The sequence below is a fragment of the Lolium perenne genome, chromosome 3, assembly GCF_019359855.2.
Source record: "Lolium perenne isolate Kyuss_39 chromosome 3, Kyuss_2.0, whole genome shotgun sequence".
NCBI lineage: Eukaryota > Viridiplantae > Streptophyta > Magnoliopsida > Poales > Poaceae > Lolium > Lolium perenne.
In genome coordinates this window covers 20620951-20641221 of record NC_067246.2, presented here as the reverse complement: position 1 = coordinate 20641221, position 20271 = coordinate 20620951, and the positions used below count along the sequence as shown (strand labels likewise).

At 48.4% G+C, this 20271-nt stretch overlaps 1 protein-coding gene across 1 annotated transcript; it reads right to left on the bottom strand.

Moving 5' to 3' along the window:
• Positions 1-3061: 3061 nt before the first annotated feature.
• LOC127341051 (zinc finger protein GIS3) lies at positions 3062-4371 on the bottom strand. The gene has a single exon (XM_051366816.1). It carries the CDS (start codon positions 4354-4356, stop codon positions 3400-3402), a length of 957 nt encoding a protein of 318 aa, XP_051222776.1. The 5' UTR covers positions 4357-4371; the 3' UTR covers positions 3062-3399.
• Positions 4372-20271: the final 15900 nt, after the last annotated feature.

Here is a 20271-nt window from a genome sequence, read left to right as displayed (position 1 = left end):
CTTTAAACAAAAAATGGCAAATAACTTTAGCGTTCAATAAGAAGTGAGCACCTAGGTCAATCCTCCTATTTAGACAGATGTGCAAACAAGTTTCGTATAGTATAATTGTTAGAGAATCAATTTAGATTCCAACTCAAGCATACGCTCCTGCATGTGGACTAAATGATGCTCCTTGGGTGCTTACTTATCCAATGCTACGAAGATTACAATTGCCTCAGGAAATCAGGACATGAAAAGGACAAGTCCGAGTTGATATCAAGATAGACACACCTACGGACGCAATTTATTTATGAATATTTCTAGCTTTACATCACCTTCCCCATCACATCAACCACTACAAGAATTCGGCAAAACTTGAACCCTAAGAAGTTGCCAATATCATATTTTTTAAGAAGGTAACTGATTTCATACATCTAGTCAATCAAAACAAATCAATTAAGTGCTAATTAGATGGACATCACTGTCAGCTAGCTAACCTCTCAGCTAGAAACTTCTTCCTAATCTTGTGGATATATATATTCAAGTACCCTCGCCAGAGCTTATCTCTATTTGCAGTCACCAAACAACCCCAAACAGAAATGGCCGGCTAGATCCAAGTGCAATTAACTTGCCTGGTCTAAACGAAAACGAATTTCATACATGCACACTAGAGAGGGGCCATATATATATGCGTCACCTACTTCTTGTCCTTTTATTAAAAGACTTATACCTACGTGTACTTGGGCCACCAATTAACTAGTCCCACAAGCAACACGAGATCCCAAGATGATGCAACCCTAGATTGTGAGCCTCGCCACATGCAATTAATTGACTGCATCTCAATTAAGCTGCAAATGAAATGGTAAATTGATTTGGTCAGTAATCAGGACAACCAAACTAACCCAAATTAAGAGAGTGAGATGGGTCAGATAGGTGTGGTGTTTGTCCTCTATCGATTTGTCGAGCGGGTTGAGCTGTCGCTGCTGTGCAAATACACCACATACGATAGTGACCACTATGTTAATTAATTGGGATTGTATGTTAAACTAGCCTAGCTAGTTGCCTGTCTGGAGACATCCTATGAAAACCTTTGTACATGCATCCCGTACAATTATGGCAGTCGAAGTAGGTTAGTTTATATCGGATGACGCTTTGCATAGTAAAGCGACCGCTTAATGACATGCATAGGGGTTTATTCAATTAACCACCATTTCCTTAATCAGTTTCGAGATGGTTAAGAGTTCTGATTAATTTAAGTAGCCTAGTATGCCTTGATCAACATCACGCGAGTTTCATAAGCAACAATCAGTCGACGCGATACAGTTAGTTAATCATTATACAAGACATGTACGTACGTGGGATAACTGTTTAGTATGCAAGCTTTGTGATACTCACTTACCAATGGACCAAGAGTAGAAAAAAATCACAACGATTGTTTTGGGGTATGTAATTCAAGCATATGGACCACAATGTAACACCGACAATCGTGTCTTATAATACGATCTCAGGGGCGGGAAAAAAGGGGGAGGCGGAAGGAAAAGACGGACCGGTGCGAGCGCGCATGACAGCTGGTGGGCGGAAAAGACGGGTAGCCCTCGCTTAATATAAGCGATACGAATCTTAGGATGATCTATCATCATCCACCTCTTCTCCTCCAGGAGAGGTTCGACACTGTGCACATGTTGACTAGTTAATTAACCACAGTTTAGGGTCTTAGAGTAGCAATTAACTACTGGTCACATGCATTAAACAAAACCCTACTGTAAAGCGGAGCCTGATCCTACTGGTCGCCATGTCCATGCGGGACTGGGCTTTTGTACGTGGCCAAACCAAGTACGTTGGCCAGGGTAGCCGTGGCTGCTGTCGCCGAGGCAGCCAATGGGAGTGCAGGACATGTGTCGAGTTGACATTGGTTGCAGGGGTCCAATGGGAGCCCGAAACGTGGTCAGCCTACGTGGCCGGGTTAAAGGGGACGTGGGGTCCTTGAGAATCTCTAGGCAGGGATTCGCAGGACATTACCATAAAAAGAAATATCCTGCGTTCCTGTTATGTGCACTGTGTTTAATTACTACCACTAGTACAAGTACCAGTGAGCTTTCACTTAAAACGAGTACTAGAACATTGATCAACGCATGCATGCATGGACTCCTGTAGCAGCTGCTCACATGCACTACACCATGTCCATGTAATAACATTTAGATAACTTTTCCAAAAAAGAAAACATTTAGAACATCAGTTTAGTTTTACTAGATTCATCACATAATATGTTTACTGACTATATAGACTGGATGTCATGAATATTAACAAAAAATTATTTAAGTTCGGTTAAAATTAGAGAAGTTTGACTTAAGACAAAATCAGAAATTCAATTAATTTTTAACAGAGGGAGTATGTAAGTCTGTGTGTCATGTGTACAATGCACATATGGTTGACACGTAGGTGCGATGAACAGTGGCAGATATCAGTAAACCCGCACGGCCGCTTTGGAGTGGAGCGAAGTACACACGGGCCTTTTGCACACGGAACAAGGTTTGTTCCATCACGCTTTGGTGCGCTCTTCAACATCCTGCGGTGCCGCGTCCTATCGCCACACCCATGCTACCTATGTACGTGCTCGTGATATGGATCGGCCCGAGCATAAATAAAAGTATATAGTATTTTGCATGCATGTGTGTGCTTCCTTGCTCATTGCCTATGTATTTATCTAATAGTAGTAGAAAGTGACTTTGGGTTAATGCTAGATGAAGGTCAATTTGTACTACTAGTGCTTGGTTAACGGTTAGTAGTGGTAGTACATGTTAATATATCATGCATGCTGGATTAGGAACAGTTAATTAATTGTGAGCAGACAGATAAAGGGGGTTTTAGGTGGCATGATGAAAATGAAAGAGGAAAACTGACTCATGGAGCACTCACCTATCACCAAGTGCCGCCTTGATTGTATATAAACGGATGCATGCCCCCATTACATAATGGTCATGTGTGACATCCATCCTTGACAAATCAAACACGTCCTCCTCCTCGATGGATCGACCGACGTAATTGCGATTCTTAACTGGATTAACAATAATACACCATCTCGTCAACAAAAAAATTGGGTGATATTAATAATAATACTGCAAATGGCAGAGATGGGTGGATGGAATTGACCCAAGAATTTACAAGGCGCGCGCCATCGATCATATCAAGAACGAGCTGGAGTCGAGTTACAAGGCGGCTTACACTCCAAATTAAGCTAAGAATACTTTACTTACTACCGCTAGCTAATTACTTAATTGCCTCCTAGCGAGGGATCGGTCGATCGAGCTTAGCACGAAGGGAGTACGTGGGTACTAGTAGCAGTGGGTGATTAATTTTCTTTGTTACCGAAGTAACAGCACGTAGGTAGCTCGATCGCACGTCCGAGACGGCCGGATCGAGTCACAAGCTGAGCTGCAGGTCGAGCCCCAGCGCGTCCTCGGGCGCGGCGGCCATGGGCTCTGGCGCCATCACCATGCCGGGGTATCTCGGGAAGCTAGCGGCGTGGACGAGCCTCCGGCCGTGGTGGTCGACGACTTCCGGCACGACATAGGGGGCACCCGCCGCGGCCTGGGCGGAGGAGGCGGACGGGGAGTAGGAGAACACGGCTGGCGACGCGGAGGCCGGGGTGGTGCGGCCAGACGGGAAGACGCAGCCGTGGGAGACGTGGAACTGCTGGCCCTGGGCGCCACCGGCCACAGCGGCGGCACGCGGGGAGAAGTAGACCCAGCTGGTGGGCCCTCCATCGCCACCGGTGCCGCTGCCGAGGAGGTGCTGCGGCTGCACGAAGGCAGACACCATCGGGTTCATCCCACCGGCGCCGCGAGGGTACAGCGCACCTCCTCCTGCAGCGCGTCCGGCTGCTGCCGCGGCTGCCTGCAGCTGCGCGCGCTTGAGTTGCTGCCGCTCCTTCTTGTGCGCGTTCTGGTGGCCGCCCAGCGCCTGTGAGTTGGCGAACTCGCGGCAGCAGTACTGGCACTCGTACCTCCGCCCCGCTTCGCCGCCTGCAGCACCGCCGCCCGCCGCCGCGTTGGCAGTCGTAGTGGTAGTGGTAGACGAGGAGGACGAGTCCGACCCGCCCTTCTCCGTCTCGCCGGCCTCGGGCTCCGTCATGTCGACCATGATCTCTTGCTGCTGGTGGTGATCCTCCTCCGAGGAGGAGAAGTGGAAGCCGAAGAGCTTCAGCCTGGGGCTTGTCATGCTCAGACAACAGGAGAGAAGGTAGAAGAAGAGTGATGCTGTCAAAGTTGGATGTGCATGGGCTGTGGCTGTGTCAGGTGAGAAGGGGCAGTATATATAACACCCGGAGCTGGATGCACAAGCACAGTCGAGTGGATATAGGTGAACACTATGCTGCATGATTTGAATACATGCATACACCATGCATGTACAGTGTCTCCTCCTACTAATATTATTATATCTCCAATGCACTTTAGAGAGAGAATGACTGTAGATGCAAAGTACCATTGCAAGAGGGGGAGAGAGAGAGAAAGAAAGAGAGTATCAGTAGTTGGGAACAGGAGAAGCAAGGTCACTAGAGACAGCGTTGTTGGGTTCTAGATTGTGCTTTGTCCGGGCTCCATGTTGTTCAGTATTCTATTTCTATGTGCCTGGACCGGACGGACGACTCCTTGATTTATTACGATCGATCGGCACACGCATGATAGGGCTAGCTCCTTCCTTGATATATTATCCCGAACTTTTTTATTTAAGCTAGCTACCTCCCAGAAGTAGTAGATTAGATCACTACTATATACGCTATACCTATCTGGCTACACGATAAGATATTATTTAGGGATCCCTATTGTTTTATATGTATACTAATGTGGCACTAGCCAGGCTAGAACTAAGTGGCCAACTAATACGTACTAGGGTAGCATTTCTTTAGTGGTCAGACTCATGGAGCAGGATGCTTCAATCAATTATGTTTTGTTTACACCTAGTACGTAATGCAAATAGTTTAGACTGGCAATGCCGTGTGTTGTGTGGAGGTGAGGCAACACATTACAATAATGCAGGGTTCTTTGTTGCTATGCATGAACAAAACTATATGAATATGTGTGTGTATCGAAAGAGATAAGAGATGGACCATGTGCTGCAAGAGCTCATTCAGTGGGTGCCACACAGCTTGCTTGTTCTTGGCTAATCTAATTGTGAATGTGCTTGTAGTACAAACTAAAGCTGAAAGCCTCATATGTGCATGTGGGATCAGTTGGACCAGCTAGTGTACTGCAAAGGTATGAAATTCTCTGTGAAGCATGTGTATATGTCCAAAAGAGTATGTTTGGAGTGCATGTATACGTACGTAGGTATGTGCCCATTTTTGTTCCCTTGTGTTGGCCAGCTTTCCTGTCATGATGGTGGATGACCTCGGCAAAGAATCGTCGCTTTTGATGAGTCCCATCGCTCGGACCATTATTATGTCTTTGCAAAAACCAAAACATATTGTATTCGACAGGGAGAAATATATAGTAGTAGAACATGCTTCTGGTACATGAAAAAAAAAAATCTCTAGCTAGATGTGTTTCTTGCAATAAATAAATAGGTATGTGTGTATGTATATAAAGTAATATTTATATCTGTGTTCATGTACAGCAAAAAGGCAGTGAGGATGGAGTATAGAATGTACCTGGAGCGCATAACCAGTCTAAAGTTCAAGAGGGGTCAAACAATCTCAAATCTTAATACCAACCCTTGGTACTGGAAGCAATAACGATCATCCAAAATATGCAAGAACTCTATAAAGATAATACTTATGGTACAGCTGTTATACATGAAAATACATTCTTTGTATAAATCAGTAGTAGAAAACAGGCCTAATGTCGCCGGCCGTAAGAGCCTTTTGTCGCGGGCGGCCAGCCGGGACAACGGGGGCGCGACAAAAGGCCTAACCTTTTGTCCCGGCCCACTTACCAGCCGCGACAAAAGGTTCACCACGTGGCAGCCGCGGGGCGCGCAGGGGACACCCCCTTTTGTCGCGGGTGGTAACACCGCCCGCGACAAAAGGCCCTCTACGTGGCGCGCGCAGGACGCTGCTCCTTTAGGGTTTGAGGGGTACAGCCACACCCCCCCCCCCCCCCCCCCCCGCCACCGCCCCCCTTTTATTTCATTTTTTCATTTCAAAATAAAATTTTCATATATTTGTACACAACTACAAGCTGTACACGTTCATGCATTATATTATATATAGATCGAGCAAACAAATATTCGAAGCAAAATAAAAGTCTATTCGCATTACATATACATGGAGCTCACTACTACCGGGACTATAGCCCGTCGTCTATTCGAACTATTACACGGGGATCATGACCAGGTCCTATTTAGATTAAACAAGCCTTTGTCGTCTATCATTTCTCTCATCAGAAGTCCCGCCACTTCCTCCGCAATTCCTAGTAGGTGTTCGTGTGGTTGGAGCTTCTCCCGCATGAACTCGACCTATATAGGAAAATGAGATGAATATGACTATATCAATCTTGATAATGAAATATTGACGATAATAAATTAAAGTTGTGAATGTTATTGCTTACGTTGAATCTATTATCGTTCTTCTCAGTGGTTAGCATGCGAATGGACTCGCAAACGTAGTATCCACATAGATTCGTCCCCTGTGACTGCTGGACGCACGGTACAGGAGTAAATGTTAGATTCTCTGCGAAGTCACCCGTATTCCTCTTCTTGAAAACTCTCCAAACCCTGCCAGGCAAAAGAATGATTGAATGAGTGAATAATTAATTGATATCTCACGAAAGATATAGCGCGACAATGATTGAAATTACCTCTGGAGCAAGTGCTGCAAGTCGCGGAACCCTTCCAGGCCTCTACTCAATGGGTCACTTACTTCAACTATTTCCTTATCAACTTGAATGTCTAGCAGAATCCAGTGGAAACTGCACATGTTTATATATATATATATATATATATATATATATATATATATATATATATATATATATATATATATATATATATATATATATATACGTCATGAATTACACTTAACATCGAGTAAGAAAATTTGAATGTGTACAACAGATCAGTAAGACTCTCACCTGTAGTTGTAAGGAAACAGTATTGAATCACAGAAATGTTGCTCCGTTATAAACCTTAGTAGGTTTCCCCCGTTTCTTCGGCTTTATCCCTTACCGTGTCATGATGTACTTTATCTGGGTCAACAAACCCAATATTGGTTATCTTATTTCTTCTGCATTCATCGATCTTTAGTCTGCATAAGAGAGTACATAAGATATAATGAGTATACAATGAACAGGAACAACTGAATGAACAGGAACTTATATGTAGTTAACAACTTACAAGCAATAGCAACTCATGAGAGATTTGTCGAGGGAGTCTAAATTGAATAACTGCCAGAGTTCGGAAATCTCAATATGGAGATCCTTCCTTCGGAAGTAATATTCTTCTAGGATATTCGCCACGATCAAATTTTTGTTCTCCTTGCACGCATCAAGGTACCACCGATGCAAATTCCGCATATGCGTTGGCAGTTGATGCAGCCGCTCTTTGCTGACCAAGTCGGCCCCGTAGACAAATTTAGGGGCTATATCAGCAATGGGTAGTGCAGCATCTTGGGAACTCAGCAATTGCTCCACAGTACAGCCCATTTGAGCCGCTAGCGCCGCAGCTGCTTCCATATCGAAACCACCATGTTCCTGGTACACGGAGGGATCATCTAACACTTTGAGGGGTGGGATCGATTGTTTGGCCTGTTCTCCGAGCTGGGGAACTTCCTTTCTTTTTCTGCTTGCTGTCGCTTGCTTGGCCTTGAGGGGTGCACTTTTGTACTTGATTTCTTCCCGGCTACACTTCTAGTTGATGATTTGCTCGTGCTAGCACTATCCTTCTCTTTGCCATGCTCAATTACCTTCGCAAGTGTGCGTGTATAGTCATCCTTCTTCTCGTGTAAGTCATATTGCGATGGTGTGTTCAGAAAATCAAGAGCATATGCTTTTTGCTTCTCGGTGTATGGCGCTGGGGGCTTGGGTTTTTCCTTATGAAAATGTTCATGCAGTTGGCTCTTTGCAACGGCGTCACTTTCCTCGTTAGTAAGATCGTAAGTACGGGGGGAGGAACCTTTGGTACTCTTGGGAGGGGCGACAGTTGGCGGATAGGACTGTTGACACGCTTCCGCTTGGGTGCCTGCCGAGTCTTAGTGGGCGCAGGCGGCGGCGCAGGAGATGGAGATGGACTAGGGATGTGGTGGTCATACTCATGGGGTGATGGCGACATGTGACCACTCGGAGGAGGTGATCGTGACCTGCGACCACTTGGAGGAGGTGATGGTGACCTGCGACCACTTAGAGGGGGTACCCAGCCTGGAAGCCTGATGTTTTTCTTGTCCCAAAGAATGACGTCACCCAGTACGTCTCCGAGTGTAAGCTGACCTTCACCTCCAGGGATTTCAAGCTGCAATGACTCAAACGATGGTACAATTGAATCCACCCCGACACGAGCATAGCCAGCTGGAATCTCATTGCCATGCCATAGTGCCGGCTCACCTTCAGGTCCTAATGCAGGTAAAACAAAGCCGACCGCCACCTTAAGAGATAGGTTCCTGAACACCTCATGGAGATCACAATGTGTCTGCTCCTAGATTCCATCCACGGGGTAGCCAGGACCGCCATCTATCATCCGTGTACATTCAGGCGGGGCCTCCGAGTCAGCCACGCTGCTTCGCCGCTGAGATATGCCGGCGGTATTATCTGGCTCGCGTCGTCCTTTAAGTTCATCAATCTCCCGCTGCTGCTGGTCAAGTCGGCGTTGGAACTCGGTTAACCGGTCATTCTGCACCTCCTGCTGGCGTTGTTTTGCTCTCGCTCGACTTCTATAAGTCTCCGCGTCGCTTGGAAACCCAAGCGACCACGGATAACTAGGACCAAGGCCTCTTGTTCGTCCTCCCTTTTCAGGATTACCGAGGACAAGCGCCAGCAAGTCATTCTCTCTATCGGGAACAAACTTCAATTTTCCCGAATTAATATCTGCCGTCACTTGAAGCCATTTTTCCCTGGGTACCTTAACCTTGCTGTCACTTTGAACAAGGTTCCCTGTCCGCATGTCATACTCACAGCCATGCGCAAGGAACCAATTTCGAGCCCTCAAGTCCCAGTTTTCTCGGATGGGTTCTGGAGTGACCCCATTCCGCTGCACCTCAGCCTCTTGTTCATCCCACTTAGGCATGGCTACTTTGTAGCCCCCTCGCCCCGTATGATGGTGATATTCCTTTTCACTTGCATTCTTCTTGTTTTTCTTTGACAATGCCTCAGCATCCTCTGAGGTCTTGTACTTCACAAATGCATCCCAGTTATGCTCCTGCTTCGATAGATAGCCTTCGAATTTTGGAGGCTTCTTCTCCTGCTTATAAGTTGCCCATAACCGCTTCTTCCACGCCCGGAATAGTTCCCCCATCTTCTGAAGAGCCCACTTCTTCACTAGCTCCTTCTGCTTGTCCATCTCAATCTGCGATTCCAATTCTGGCAAGGTGAAATGTGCCATGAGGTCGTCAAAAAGCTTGCCTTTGAACCTATCGGCACTGCTCTTGTTCCATCCTGTAACAGTGATCGGGATGCGATCCCTAACCATAACTCTGCACTGATTTTTAAATGTCGTTGCGACCTTTGCGGGTTCCACCGGTTCGCCTTTAGGTGATATACGTGTAATTGTGTAGTGGTCACTTTTGCCCAACTTCTTTGCCGGGCCTCGTTTGTCCAACTTATCTTGGGAGGCCTAAGAGAATAAAAATTATTTAATTTATATGCATGTACATATAGAATTCCATTAATGGCTCTAGTGATCATATGCCTCGCCATCACCGGAGCACTCGGCTTCTCCATCACCGGAGCCGTTGGCTTCTCCATCACCGGAGCCGTCGGCTTCTCTATCAACGAATCCGTCGGCTTCTCGGTCGGCTTCTCCATCAACGAATCCGTCGGCTTCTCGGTCGCCTTCTAGGTCGGCTGCGCGGATTATGTCCTCGACTATGTCTTCCTGTTCGAAGTCTTGATGGAATAATGGATCCATTGTTTCTGCAAAATATTAAATCGATAAGTACATGATTAATTTTGAGTAGGGGTGACGACGTAACGTAGGGGGTCATCGTAACGTAAAGGGAGAGGGGGGATGCCGGTGACCACATAACGTAGGGGGTCGTCGTAACACACGGGGAGAGGGGGGATGGCGGCGACAACATTATTCAATGCAACACATGGCATTGATGCAATGCACATACAAGGATGATGACATGACATGTTAATTAGGTACTGAAATAACCCTAAGACATCATCAATAAAACTCTGACGAGTTGGACCCACTGTTAGGGTTTTAGGGCTTGCCTTGTCCCTCAGCAGATGAGTACGCAGTTCTTCGGTGGTGTTGACGTCGGACTCTGGCTTAGATCCTATCGCGAAGAACCAAACACCTAAAAGGAAAATACACATTCAAGACATGGCATAATGCAATGCGCATACAAAATGAATGATATGTCATGTTAAAGTAATTGAGTAAACCCTAGGTGCATCATCAGGTTAAGGGGGTTCCGACATCGGACCCCGACATATGAGAGGGGTTTATTAAGGTTCCACTACTTTTGCAATTTTAATTGTTGCAAAGATGTATGAATTACACCTAAACATGTAGAGAATGTTTCTCTGAACATTTTGGAATATTACACATATTTTTCTGAAATAAAAAGAAACAGTTATGAATTATTCAAGTTTTAACCATTTTCTGAAATTCCTGGAAAATAGTAAAAATATGACAAGTTGGACCCACTGTCAGCATTTTAATAATTTAGAAATGATTAAATCCCTGACAGGGTGGACCCACATGTCATATAAATAAAAGAAATAGAAAAACAATAAAACAGAAAATAGAAAATGCCGACTAACGTCATAATGATGTCAGCACGACGTCATCGCGGCCTGGACCTCTCAGGTCGAGCACGGGCTCGGCGCTATGGGGCGCCAGGGCCAGCGCGGGCATGCACGTTCGCAAGAGGGGCTCGCGGGCGGCCCGAAGGTGGCCGCGCCGCCCGCCAATGGTCACCGGAGGGCCTCCTCCGGAGAGCCCGAGCGGCGGCAGCGGCAGGTACTCGGTGCGGGCGCGCGCTACAGAAAGCAACCGAAGAGGAGGAGGGCACCAGGGGGCTCAGTAGCTCACCGCGATCACGGGGAGCTTGACGGCGTCGCCGGAGGTGGCCGAAATCGTCGGCGGAGGGCGGAGGCCGGTGGCACGGGCGGAGCTAGGGTTTGGGGCGGCGGCGCGTGGGGAGGAGAGGCCGGTAGCGGCGCGTGGGGAGGAGAGGCCAGCGACGGCGCGTGGGGCGGCGGCGGCGGCGCGGCTCCGGATTTGGGCAGCCTGGCGGCGTCAATGTCGCTGTCGGTGGCCTCCAGTGCCGTGGGTGGTAGCTCCGCCCGCGACGCGGAGGCTTAAATAGCACCCCCCCCCCCGTTTGTCGCGGGTGGTGGCACGACCCGCGACAAAAGGGTAAAAGGGGGGCCTTTTGTCGCGGGGGACTTCGGCTCCAGGCCAATGGTGGCCTTTTCTGTTTCTTTTCTACTGGCCACCGCCGCCGCCGCCGTGCCAAGTGTCGCTTCCCCGTGCCACGTGTCGCCGCCACTTCCACGTGCCTCGCCCCGCCGCCGCTGCCGTGCCACATGTCGCTTCCCCGTGCCACGTGTCGCCGCCGCTTCCACGTGCCATGCCCCGCTGCTTCCCCGCGCCACGTGTCGCCAAACTTGCCGCGTCGCTTCGCGCGCGCGCTATAAAGCGCCACGTGCGCGCGCAACCAACCGCCACGGAAACTTCACCTGCCGCTTCGTGTCGTCGTGGTGAACAGACAGATGCCATGGGATGGCTTAAGTTGGGGCCGAATGTGCGCTAGAGGATTCGGGGGAGGGTTTTGGTAAGGATGGGATGGATTCCGGATGCTTTCCTCAAGAACTTGGCCTTGGCCAGAGGTAGAAGAAGAAGAACACAAGAACTATTTCCCCTTCAGATCTTTCTATTCCTTGATCATAAGAGGTTACAGGTTTCTGGATACAAGATAGCATATGACACATAACACCTACCCGCGCAAGGGGGTGATCCCTCTCCTTATATAGGGGAGAGGGTGGCTTACAGGGGAAGAAACCCTAGGAAACCCTAATGGCATCTTTGACTAGACAAACTACTTTATAAAGCCACTTTGGCTACCGGTGACGCCGGTATGTCTTTAATCAGGAGCGGTGACATCCTCCGGTACCTTTTACGTCATCATCTGCTTTAGACGTCAGGGCTTCGTTTAAAGCTGAAGTGCTTCGCTCATCCTTGTCCTCTAGCTCTGGAGAGAATCTTTGAGCAACGTGCCGACGTGCTTCAGTGGGATCATGCCGGTACTCTGGCTTCTTTCATATTCCGGTATACCCTTCCGGGATACCGGTACACTTGTACTTGGCTCTAGTCAACTTAACTTAGCCTACCAGATCAACCTTTAATCCGGTACGTTTATGGTTAAACAGGGCAAGTTTGCCAGGCCTTTGGCCTACCGGGGGCCATTCCCCCGACATTAGTCCCCGAAGCTGGTATAGTCCGGCGGATCCTATCCGACGGACCATGCCAGGTTCCTATTTCAAGCGTACCGGATTAATCCTTCCGGTTTCAAGTTTAACCTCCCGGCTTCTTTACCGGACTCACACTAGTATAACGTTCTCGACAAAACCTTCCGGTATCTTTCTCCGGTTGCTTCGCCGTCAAATCTTTCTCGGCGAAGTCGAGACTGTGGGAAACAGTGCCTGTCAGAGACATGTGCACTGTTTCTGACGCGCCATGCCAGGTTCCCATTCCAAATGTACCGGATTAATCCTTCCGGTTTCCATTTAAACTCATCCGGCTCCTTGCCGAACCCACTTAGCTAAACAACCATCATCGAACCTCTCCGGCTTCTTTCTGCCGGTTTCTTGGTCTTTAATGCTTGTCTCCCCGAAACTTGTGCCTCACTTGCGTTATCTTGTGCTTTCTTAGTGGCGCCGGTTTCAGCTGACCGGTAACCCCCGGTGCTGGAGCACGTGACTCCCATCGATGCCGAAGCAGGGGATCCCCCGGCCTCCAGAGTGCGTAAGGCTCCGGCTTCCGATGCCGGCAGCAGCGATGCTCCGGCTGCCAAGCGCTGGAAGGTATCGAGCTCCATTCCCTCAGGCCGGAAGAGGAAGAACCAGATGGCGGTCTCCTCCGGGTAAACCTCATCATCACAGCCTTCCGGTTTAGTGGTGCCATCGTATGTTTGTGTCTCGGGGCAACTGAAAGTTGCGCATTGGTGGTTCTTCCCTCATGATCCGGGGGCCAAAGAACCTTGGGCCTGGCGGTCCCTCGGACTCAATCATCTCGGATAAATAGACCCTGTCCAGCCTGTGCCTCGCATCCCAGTCTGGCAGGCATCTTTCTCCGACACGCTCCCCCAATGGGTTCCGGTAAGCTCGTTCCATTCCGGAATCGGCTTCATCATACCGGTTTGGCACCGTGAGATTACCCCTTGCGTACCTTGGCGGCCTTTCGTCACCGGCATACGCCGCTCTGGGCGCGCGATAATCTTGCCCGGTCTCGCCTCTTCCGGCATCATTTTTTCCGTCATAGCCATTTTCGGCATACCTCGCCCCTTGGCTTTTTCTACCGGCATCATGTTGCCCGGCTTGTTGCTTTCCGGCCAGAACCGGACCATACACAGTCATCTGCTGTGCATTTGCATCTTTTTCTTTTCTCCTGTCCGGATAAGGGGACGAGACCTGCCCGTGCGACTTGCTTCCGGCATTTCTTGCCGAACGCACGGATTGAGATGCCGCTTTGTTATTGCGTGCCATCTCTGCATTTTGTGCCTCAATTGTATCAAGTAGCTCTTTTACCCTAGCCTGCTGTTTGACCCGAAGCTGGTGCGGGTCAGCGGTATCAGCCGATGGGCCGTACCAGGTTCACTCAAACTCCATACCGGATTAGTTATTCCGGTATCTATTTTTACCGCTCCGAACATCGTCTGCGTTTTTCCAACGCAGGACCGCACCTACCCGGAACATTCATAACTTCTCTGGTATCTTATGCCGGTTTTCACATGAAATCCGATGTATATACTCACAGTCCCCGAGTTTCGGGTTAAGCACGCAGTACTTGGCGCGAAACTTGCCAAAAAAAAAACCGGCATAGCCAGTCCCCGAGTTTCGGGTTAAGCACGTAGTACCTGGCGCGAAACTTGCCAAAAACCGGCATAGCCAGTCCCCGAGTTTTGGGTTAAGCACGCAGTACTTGGCGCGAAACTTGCCAACGGTTAGCTCTTGTTCTCATCTCCTTCTTTTACCGGCATCTTTTTCAAACCGGCCTAGCCTTCTTGGGCTTTTGTCACTTACCGGTGTATAGCCTTCTTGGGCATATACCGGATTGGAATTTTGCCATCTTGGCATGTTTGACATTTTTCCCTCTTGGGCTTTTGTCACATACCGGTGTATAGCCTTCTTGGCGTAAACCGGATTGGAATTTTGCCATCTTGGCACGTTTGACATTTTGCCCTCTTGGGCTTTGTCACATACCGGTGTATAGCCTTCTTGGCGTATACCGGATTGGAATCTTGCCATCTTGGCACGTTTGACATTTTGCCCTCTTGGGCTTTTGTCACATACCGGTGTATAGCCTTCTTGGCGTATGCCGGATTGGAATTTTGCCATCTTGGCATGTTTAACATTTTGCCCTCTTGGGCTTTGTCAGAATGATACTCGATGAGCCATGATAGTTGGCCACCCCAGATATGCAGTGATTTGATATAGTAGTCAGTGCCACGTTACTTATGATATGATGTAGCTGGCTTTGGCATGATACTTTGGCCAACCGGAATAAACGGCGATCTGAGATATTAGATGGTGCCATGATAAATGGCGATCTGGGATATTAGATGGTGCCATGATAAACGGCGATCTGAGAGTTTAGATGATGCCATGATAAACGGCGATCTGGGATATTAGGTAATGCCATGATACATGATGAGTTAAGAAAGCTAAATGTAGCGATGAATTCTCATCCAGGAATAGTTATGCCTAAAGACAAGGTTAGTCAATGCATATACACCATAAAATTCTAACCTTAGTTGCAACTCTACGCATAAGAATGTCGGCCCGGCTTTGTTCGAGCCTTGATATGCCTGAGCAAGCCCCAGAAACACCTGCCACTGCCACTCAAGCCCCGGAGAGCTCATCTCCACTTTACCTGTGACAACTCTGTTCATGTCTCATAAAAAACAACCTCGTGAAATTTCCCCGGTATGCCGGGTGGGAGAATGTATGCTACTTAAGTCTTTGGTGGTGCTACTCTTAACTTTAACCGGTGCGCCGGTAGGCTTGTACATTAAGCCGGCATTTATGTGATTAAGACCCTTTCGGTTTGTTTTGGTTTTGCTTCCATTTGCATGGTGAAGATTCTGGATTTGTTGCCGCACCCAATCTGGTATATACTTGGTTCTTTTGCTTTGGCTCTGCCTACCTCTCTGGGTTTTTTGGCGTATGAGTCACAAAGTTCTTTTGCCAAGCAAGCACTTTCTTGAACTTAGAAAAAACTCGAATTCTTTTACCAAAAAACCGGTATGACCGGGGTTAGTTAAACTTTCTTCCGGATTGTTTGTTTTTGGTTTCTTTTTCGTTTTTCACGTGCTTAAAACCTTCCGGTTTATCTTGCTTGCCATGAAGCCGGGTTTCGGACAGCAGCAAAGTCGAAGACTCCGGTAGGTTTAGCACGCTACTATACCGGAAAAAGAAGATGTCCAACAATCAAACCGGTATACTGAAAAAATAAACACATTGCATGCGATTCCGGTAGAGGCAGTCCCCGAGATTCATTTGAGGTGCTGGCATCATACAGATAGCAAATAAGGTAGAAAAAGAACTCCTTACATTACACGTCCTGCGCCGGCCATCATCACCTCGACGCTGTCGGCGGCACGGTCGGAGCGCGAGCCGCAGGCAGCTGCAGACCTTGGCGGGTCCGGAGCTACCAGCACCGGCGAGAGGCATTGGCGCTCGGGGACGGTGCCGGAGTAGATGCGGAAGCTGCCGAACTCGATGATGCTGCCGTTCTTGGGGAACTTACCGCCGTTGGCGAAGCAGCCAGTGTTGTTGTTGATGAAGTCCGTCAAGAGGACGCGGTCGACGAGCGCAGTGACGACACGCTCGCCGGAGATGGTGAGGAGGCCCGCCCGAATATGAACTCCAGCAAGCGCAGCTGCTGGCCCCACGGTGGGCGCCAACTGTCATCGTGGTGAACAGACAGATGCCATGGGATGGCTTAAGTTGGGGCCGAATGTGCGCTAGAGGATTCGGGGGAGGGTTTTGGTAAGGATGGGATGGATTCCGGATGCTTTCCTCAAGAACTTGGCCTTGGCCAGAGGTAGAAGAAGAAGAACACAAGAACTATTTCCCCTTCAGATCTCTCTATTCCTTGATCATAAGAGGTTACAGGTTTCTGGATACAAGATAGCATATGACACATAACACCTACCCGCGCAAGGGGGTCATTCCTCTCCTTATATAGGGGAGAGGGTGGCTTACAGGGGAAGAAACCCTAGGAAACCCTAATGGCATCTTTGACTAGACAAACTACTTTATAAATCCACTTTGGCTACCGGTGACGCCGGTATGTCTTTAATCAGGAGCGGTGATATCCTCCGGTACCTTTTACGTCATCATCTGCTTTAGACGTCAGGGCTTCGTTTAAAGCTGAAGTGCTTCGCTCATCCTTGTCCTCTAGCTCTGGAGAGAATCTTTGACCAACTTGCCGACGTGCTTCAGTGGGATCATGCCGGTACTCCGGCTTCTTTCATATTCCGGTATACCCTTCCGGGATACCGGTACACTTGTACTTGGCTCCAGTCAACTTAACTTAGCCTACCGGATCAACCTTTAATCCGGTACGTTTATGGTTAAACAGGGCAAGTTTGCCAGGCCTTTGGCCTACCGGGGGCCATTCCCCCGACACTTCGCCTCGCCACGCCTCGCCGCCGCCTCCGCTCATTCGTCTCCAGGATGCCGCCGTGCCGCCGCAGGTCGTCCGGTTTCCGCGGCGTCCGAGCGCATCCGAACGGTAGGTTCTACGCCGCGTGGCGATTTCGGCGGCCACGGCGCGACATGAACTTCCCGGACGTCGAATCGCTAGAGGAGGCGGACTTCCCGACCGAGACAACCTCCGACGACGAGTAGACTAGACTAGTCGTTTATCTATTTTAATTGTATTTTCAATGTTTTTTAGACTATGTTCGATCTTCTATGTTCTACAAAAATGTGTAACCTTTAGTCCAATTTTCAATTAACAAATTTGCCATTTTCATTTTCTGTCGGTGGGATAAGGACGCATGTGTAACCGGGACAAAAGTTGTCGGTGGGATAAGGATGCATGTGTCCTTTAGTCCCGGCTGGTGGGTGCTACCGGGATAAGGACGCATGTTTCCCACCAAGACGCCGCGCGGGAAAGTTTCCCGCCTACAGGCCTCTATAAATAGCTCCTACGTCCCCGTCTCCCACTTCACTCACCGAACCCTAGCCCATTTCACAATGCCCCCAAAGCCGCACCCGCCGCCGGTGGAGGTGGACCTGCAGCTCGCGGAGATAGATGAGTGGGAGGAGCTTCAGCAGCAGCTGCGGCAGGAGGCGGCAGCCAGGAGGGCAGCAGCGGATGAGGTGGACCCGCAGCTCGCGGAGATAGAGGAGTGGGAGGAGGCGGCGCTAGCAGCTACCATAGAAGCATTTGAGAGGCAGAGTCTCCAGGAGCTGCATAAGCGGCGGCGTGTGGCGGAGCTGGATAGTGAGGAGATGCATAAGCGTCGTCGTGAGGAAGAGCTGCGGTAGGAGGCGGCAGCCAGGAGGGCAGCAACGGATGCGAAGAAGAACTAGTCGAAGTCGTTATTTAAGTTTAAATTTAGTTAACGTATCTAGTTAAATTTCAATAAAGTCGTTGTCGTTGTTTTAGTTTCAATTTAGTTAAAGTAATATGAACGAGCCTTATCTAGGGTGGTGGCTTTCGACCGAGATGGTGGGTTAGTTTATATACCTCTTTTATCCCGGGTGGGTGCTCAAACCGGGATAAAATATGGGGGGCTTAATCTGGGGTGGTGGCTTCCCGGGAGCTGGTATACACCTAGCGACAGCGACCTGGAAGGAAAGAGCCTCTCCGGCGGAGCTTCTCGAAAATGTCTTAGATGGCCAGCCGTCTTAGACATCTTCGGAAGCTCCGCCCGAGGGAACTCTTCCCGCAAGCAGGACTCCCGCTAGGAAGCTGCTAGTATATATACACCCAACAACATGTAGCTCAGGGTACAAAAGGAGGGGAGATCAGAGAGAGCTTACCGGGAGCTGGTATACACCCGGCGACGGCGACCTGGAAGGAAAGAGCCTCTCCGGCGGAGCTTCTCAAAGATGTCTTAGATGGCCAGCCGTCTTAGACATCTTCGGAAGCTCCGCCCGAGGGAACTCTTCCCGCAAGCAGGACTCCTGCCCGGAAGCTGCTAGTATATATACACCCAACAACCAGTAGCTCAGGGTACAAGAGGAGGGTTCTCGTTATTACATAAATGTAGAGATTGTCTTGGAAACTATTAAGAATACATTATTACATTACAGGTTTAAATATCGCCAACATCGCCATCTAGTGCTGTGGTTTTCTTCTGCGCCGTAGCCATGGAGAATCTTCATCATTTAGCAAGATGCTTGTGTCAATTTTCACCGTGAAGGGCAGAATTTCTTTAAACTTATTATAATCTTCTGACATGTCTGTCTTGTCATCCACTCCCACGATGTTTCTTTTCCCCGAAAGAACTATGTGGCGCTTTGACTCCTCGGTTGATGTATTCTTTTGTTGATTTCTTTTTCTCGGTTTGCTAGACATGTCCTTCACGTAGAAAACTTGAGCCACCTCGTTGGATAGGATGAATGGCTCGTCCATGTACGCAAGATTGTTGAGATCCACTGTTGTCATACCGTACTTATCGTCTACCTGTACATTGTTGAGCTTCACCCATTTACACCGAAACAAAGGGACCTTAAAAGTAGGTCCATAGTCAAGTTCCCATATTTCCTCTATGTACCCATAATATGTGGTGGTCTGCCCATTCTCGTCTTTTGAATCGAAGCGGACACCACTGTTTTGGTTGGTGCTCTTTTTATCTTGGACGATCGTGTAAAATGTATTCTCATTTATCTCGTACCCTTGGAATGTACATATGTTTGAAGATGGTAACCTGGCCAACAAGTACAGCTGCTCTCCAACAGTGGTGTTACTCATGAGATGTGTTTGCAACCAACTGCCGAAGGTATTCATGTGTTGACGTGTAATCAAGGACTCGGGCTGGCCCGGGTTTACTTCTCGTACAACATTATTGTGTATCTCGATGTACGGAGCCACCAAGCTGGAAATGTATAGAACTGTGTAGTGTGCTTGATTGAAAGAAAGCTTGTCCCTACACACCGTTGCTTTCCTTCCTAGTGTGCCTTTTTCAGTCAGCCTCCCCTCATACCGAGATTCAGGAACACCAATCGGCTTAAGGTCAGGAAGAAAGTCAACACAAAACTCAATGACCTACTCTGTTCCGTAGCCCTTTGAGATACTTCCTTCTGTCCTAGCGCGATTATGAACATATTTCTTTCAGACTCCCATGAACCTCTCGAAGGGGAACATATTGTGTAGAAATACAGGACCGAGAATTCTAATCTCTTCAACTAGGTGAACGAGGAGGTGCGTCATAATATTGAAGAAGGATGGTGGGAACAACAACTCGAAGCTAACAAGACATTCGACCACATCAACCTGTAACCCTGACAAAGTTTCTGGATCCATTACCTTCTGAGAAATTGCGTTGAGGAATGCACATATCTTCACAATGGCTAGTCGAACATTTTCTGGTAGAAGTCCCCTCAATGCAACCGGAAGCAATTATGTCATAAGCACGTGGCAGTCATGAGACTTTAGGTTTTGGAATTTTTTCTCCTTCATATTTACTATTCCCTTTATATTCGACGAGAAACCAGACGGAACCTTGATACTGAATAGGGCTTCAAAAAAGATTTCCTTCTCTTCTTTGGTAAGAGCGTAACTGGCAGGCCCTTGAAACTGCCCTGGATGATTGTCGTCTCGTCATTTATGACGTTGTTGGTCCTCTCGTGCTTCTATTGTATCTTTTGTCTTCCCATACATGCCCAGAAAACCTAGAATATTCACACAAAGATTCTTGGTCAGGTGCATCACGTCGATTGCAGAGCGGACTTCCAG

What these genes read in the sequence shown, in the direction of transcription:
- LOC127341051 (XM_051366816.1), bottom strand. Translation starts at nt 4,356, where the DNA reads ATGCAGCATAGTGTTCACCTATATCCACTCGACTGTGCTTGTGCATCC.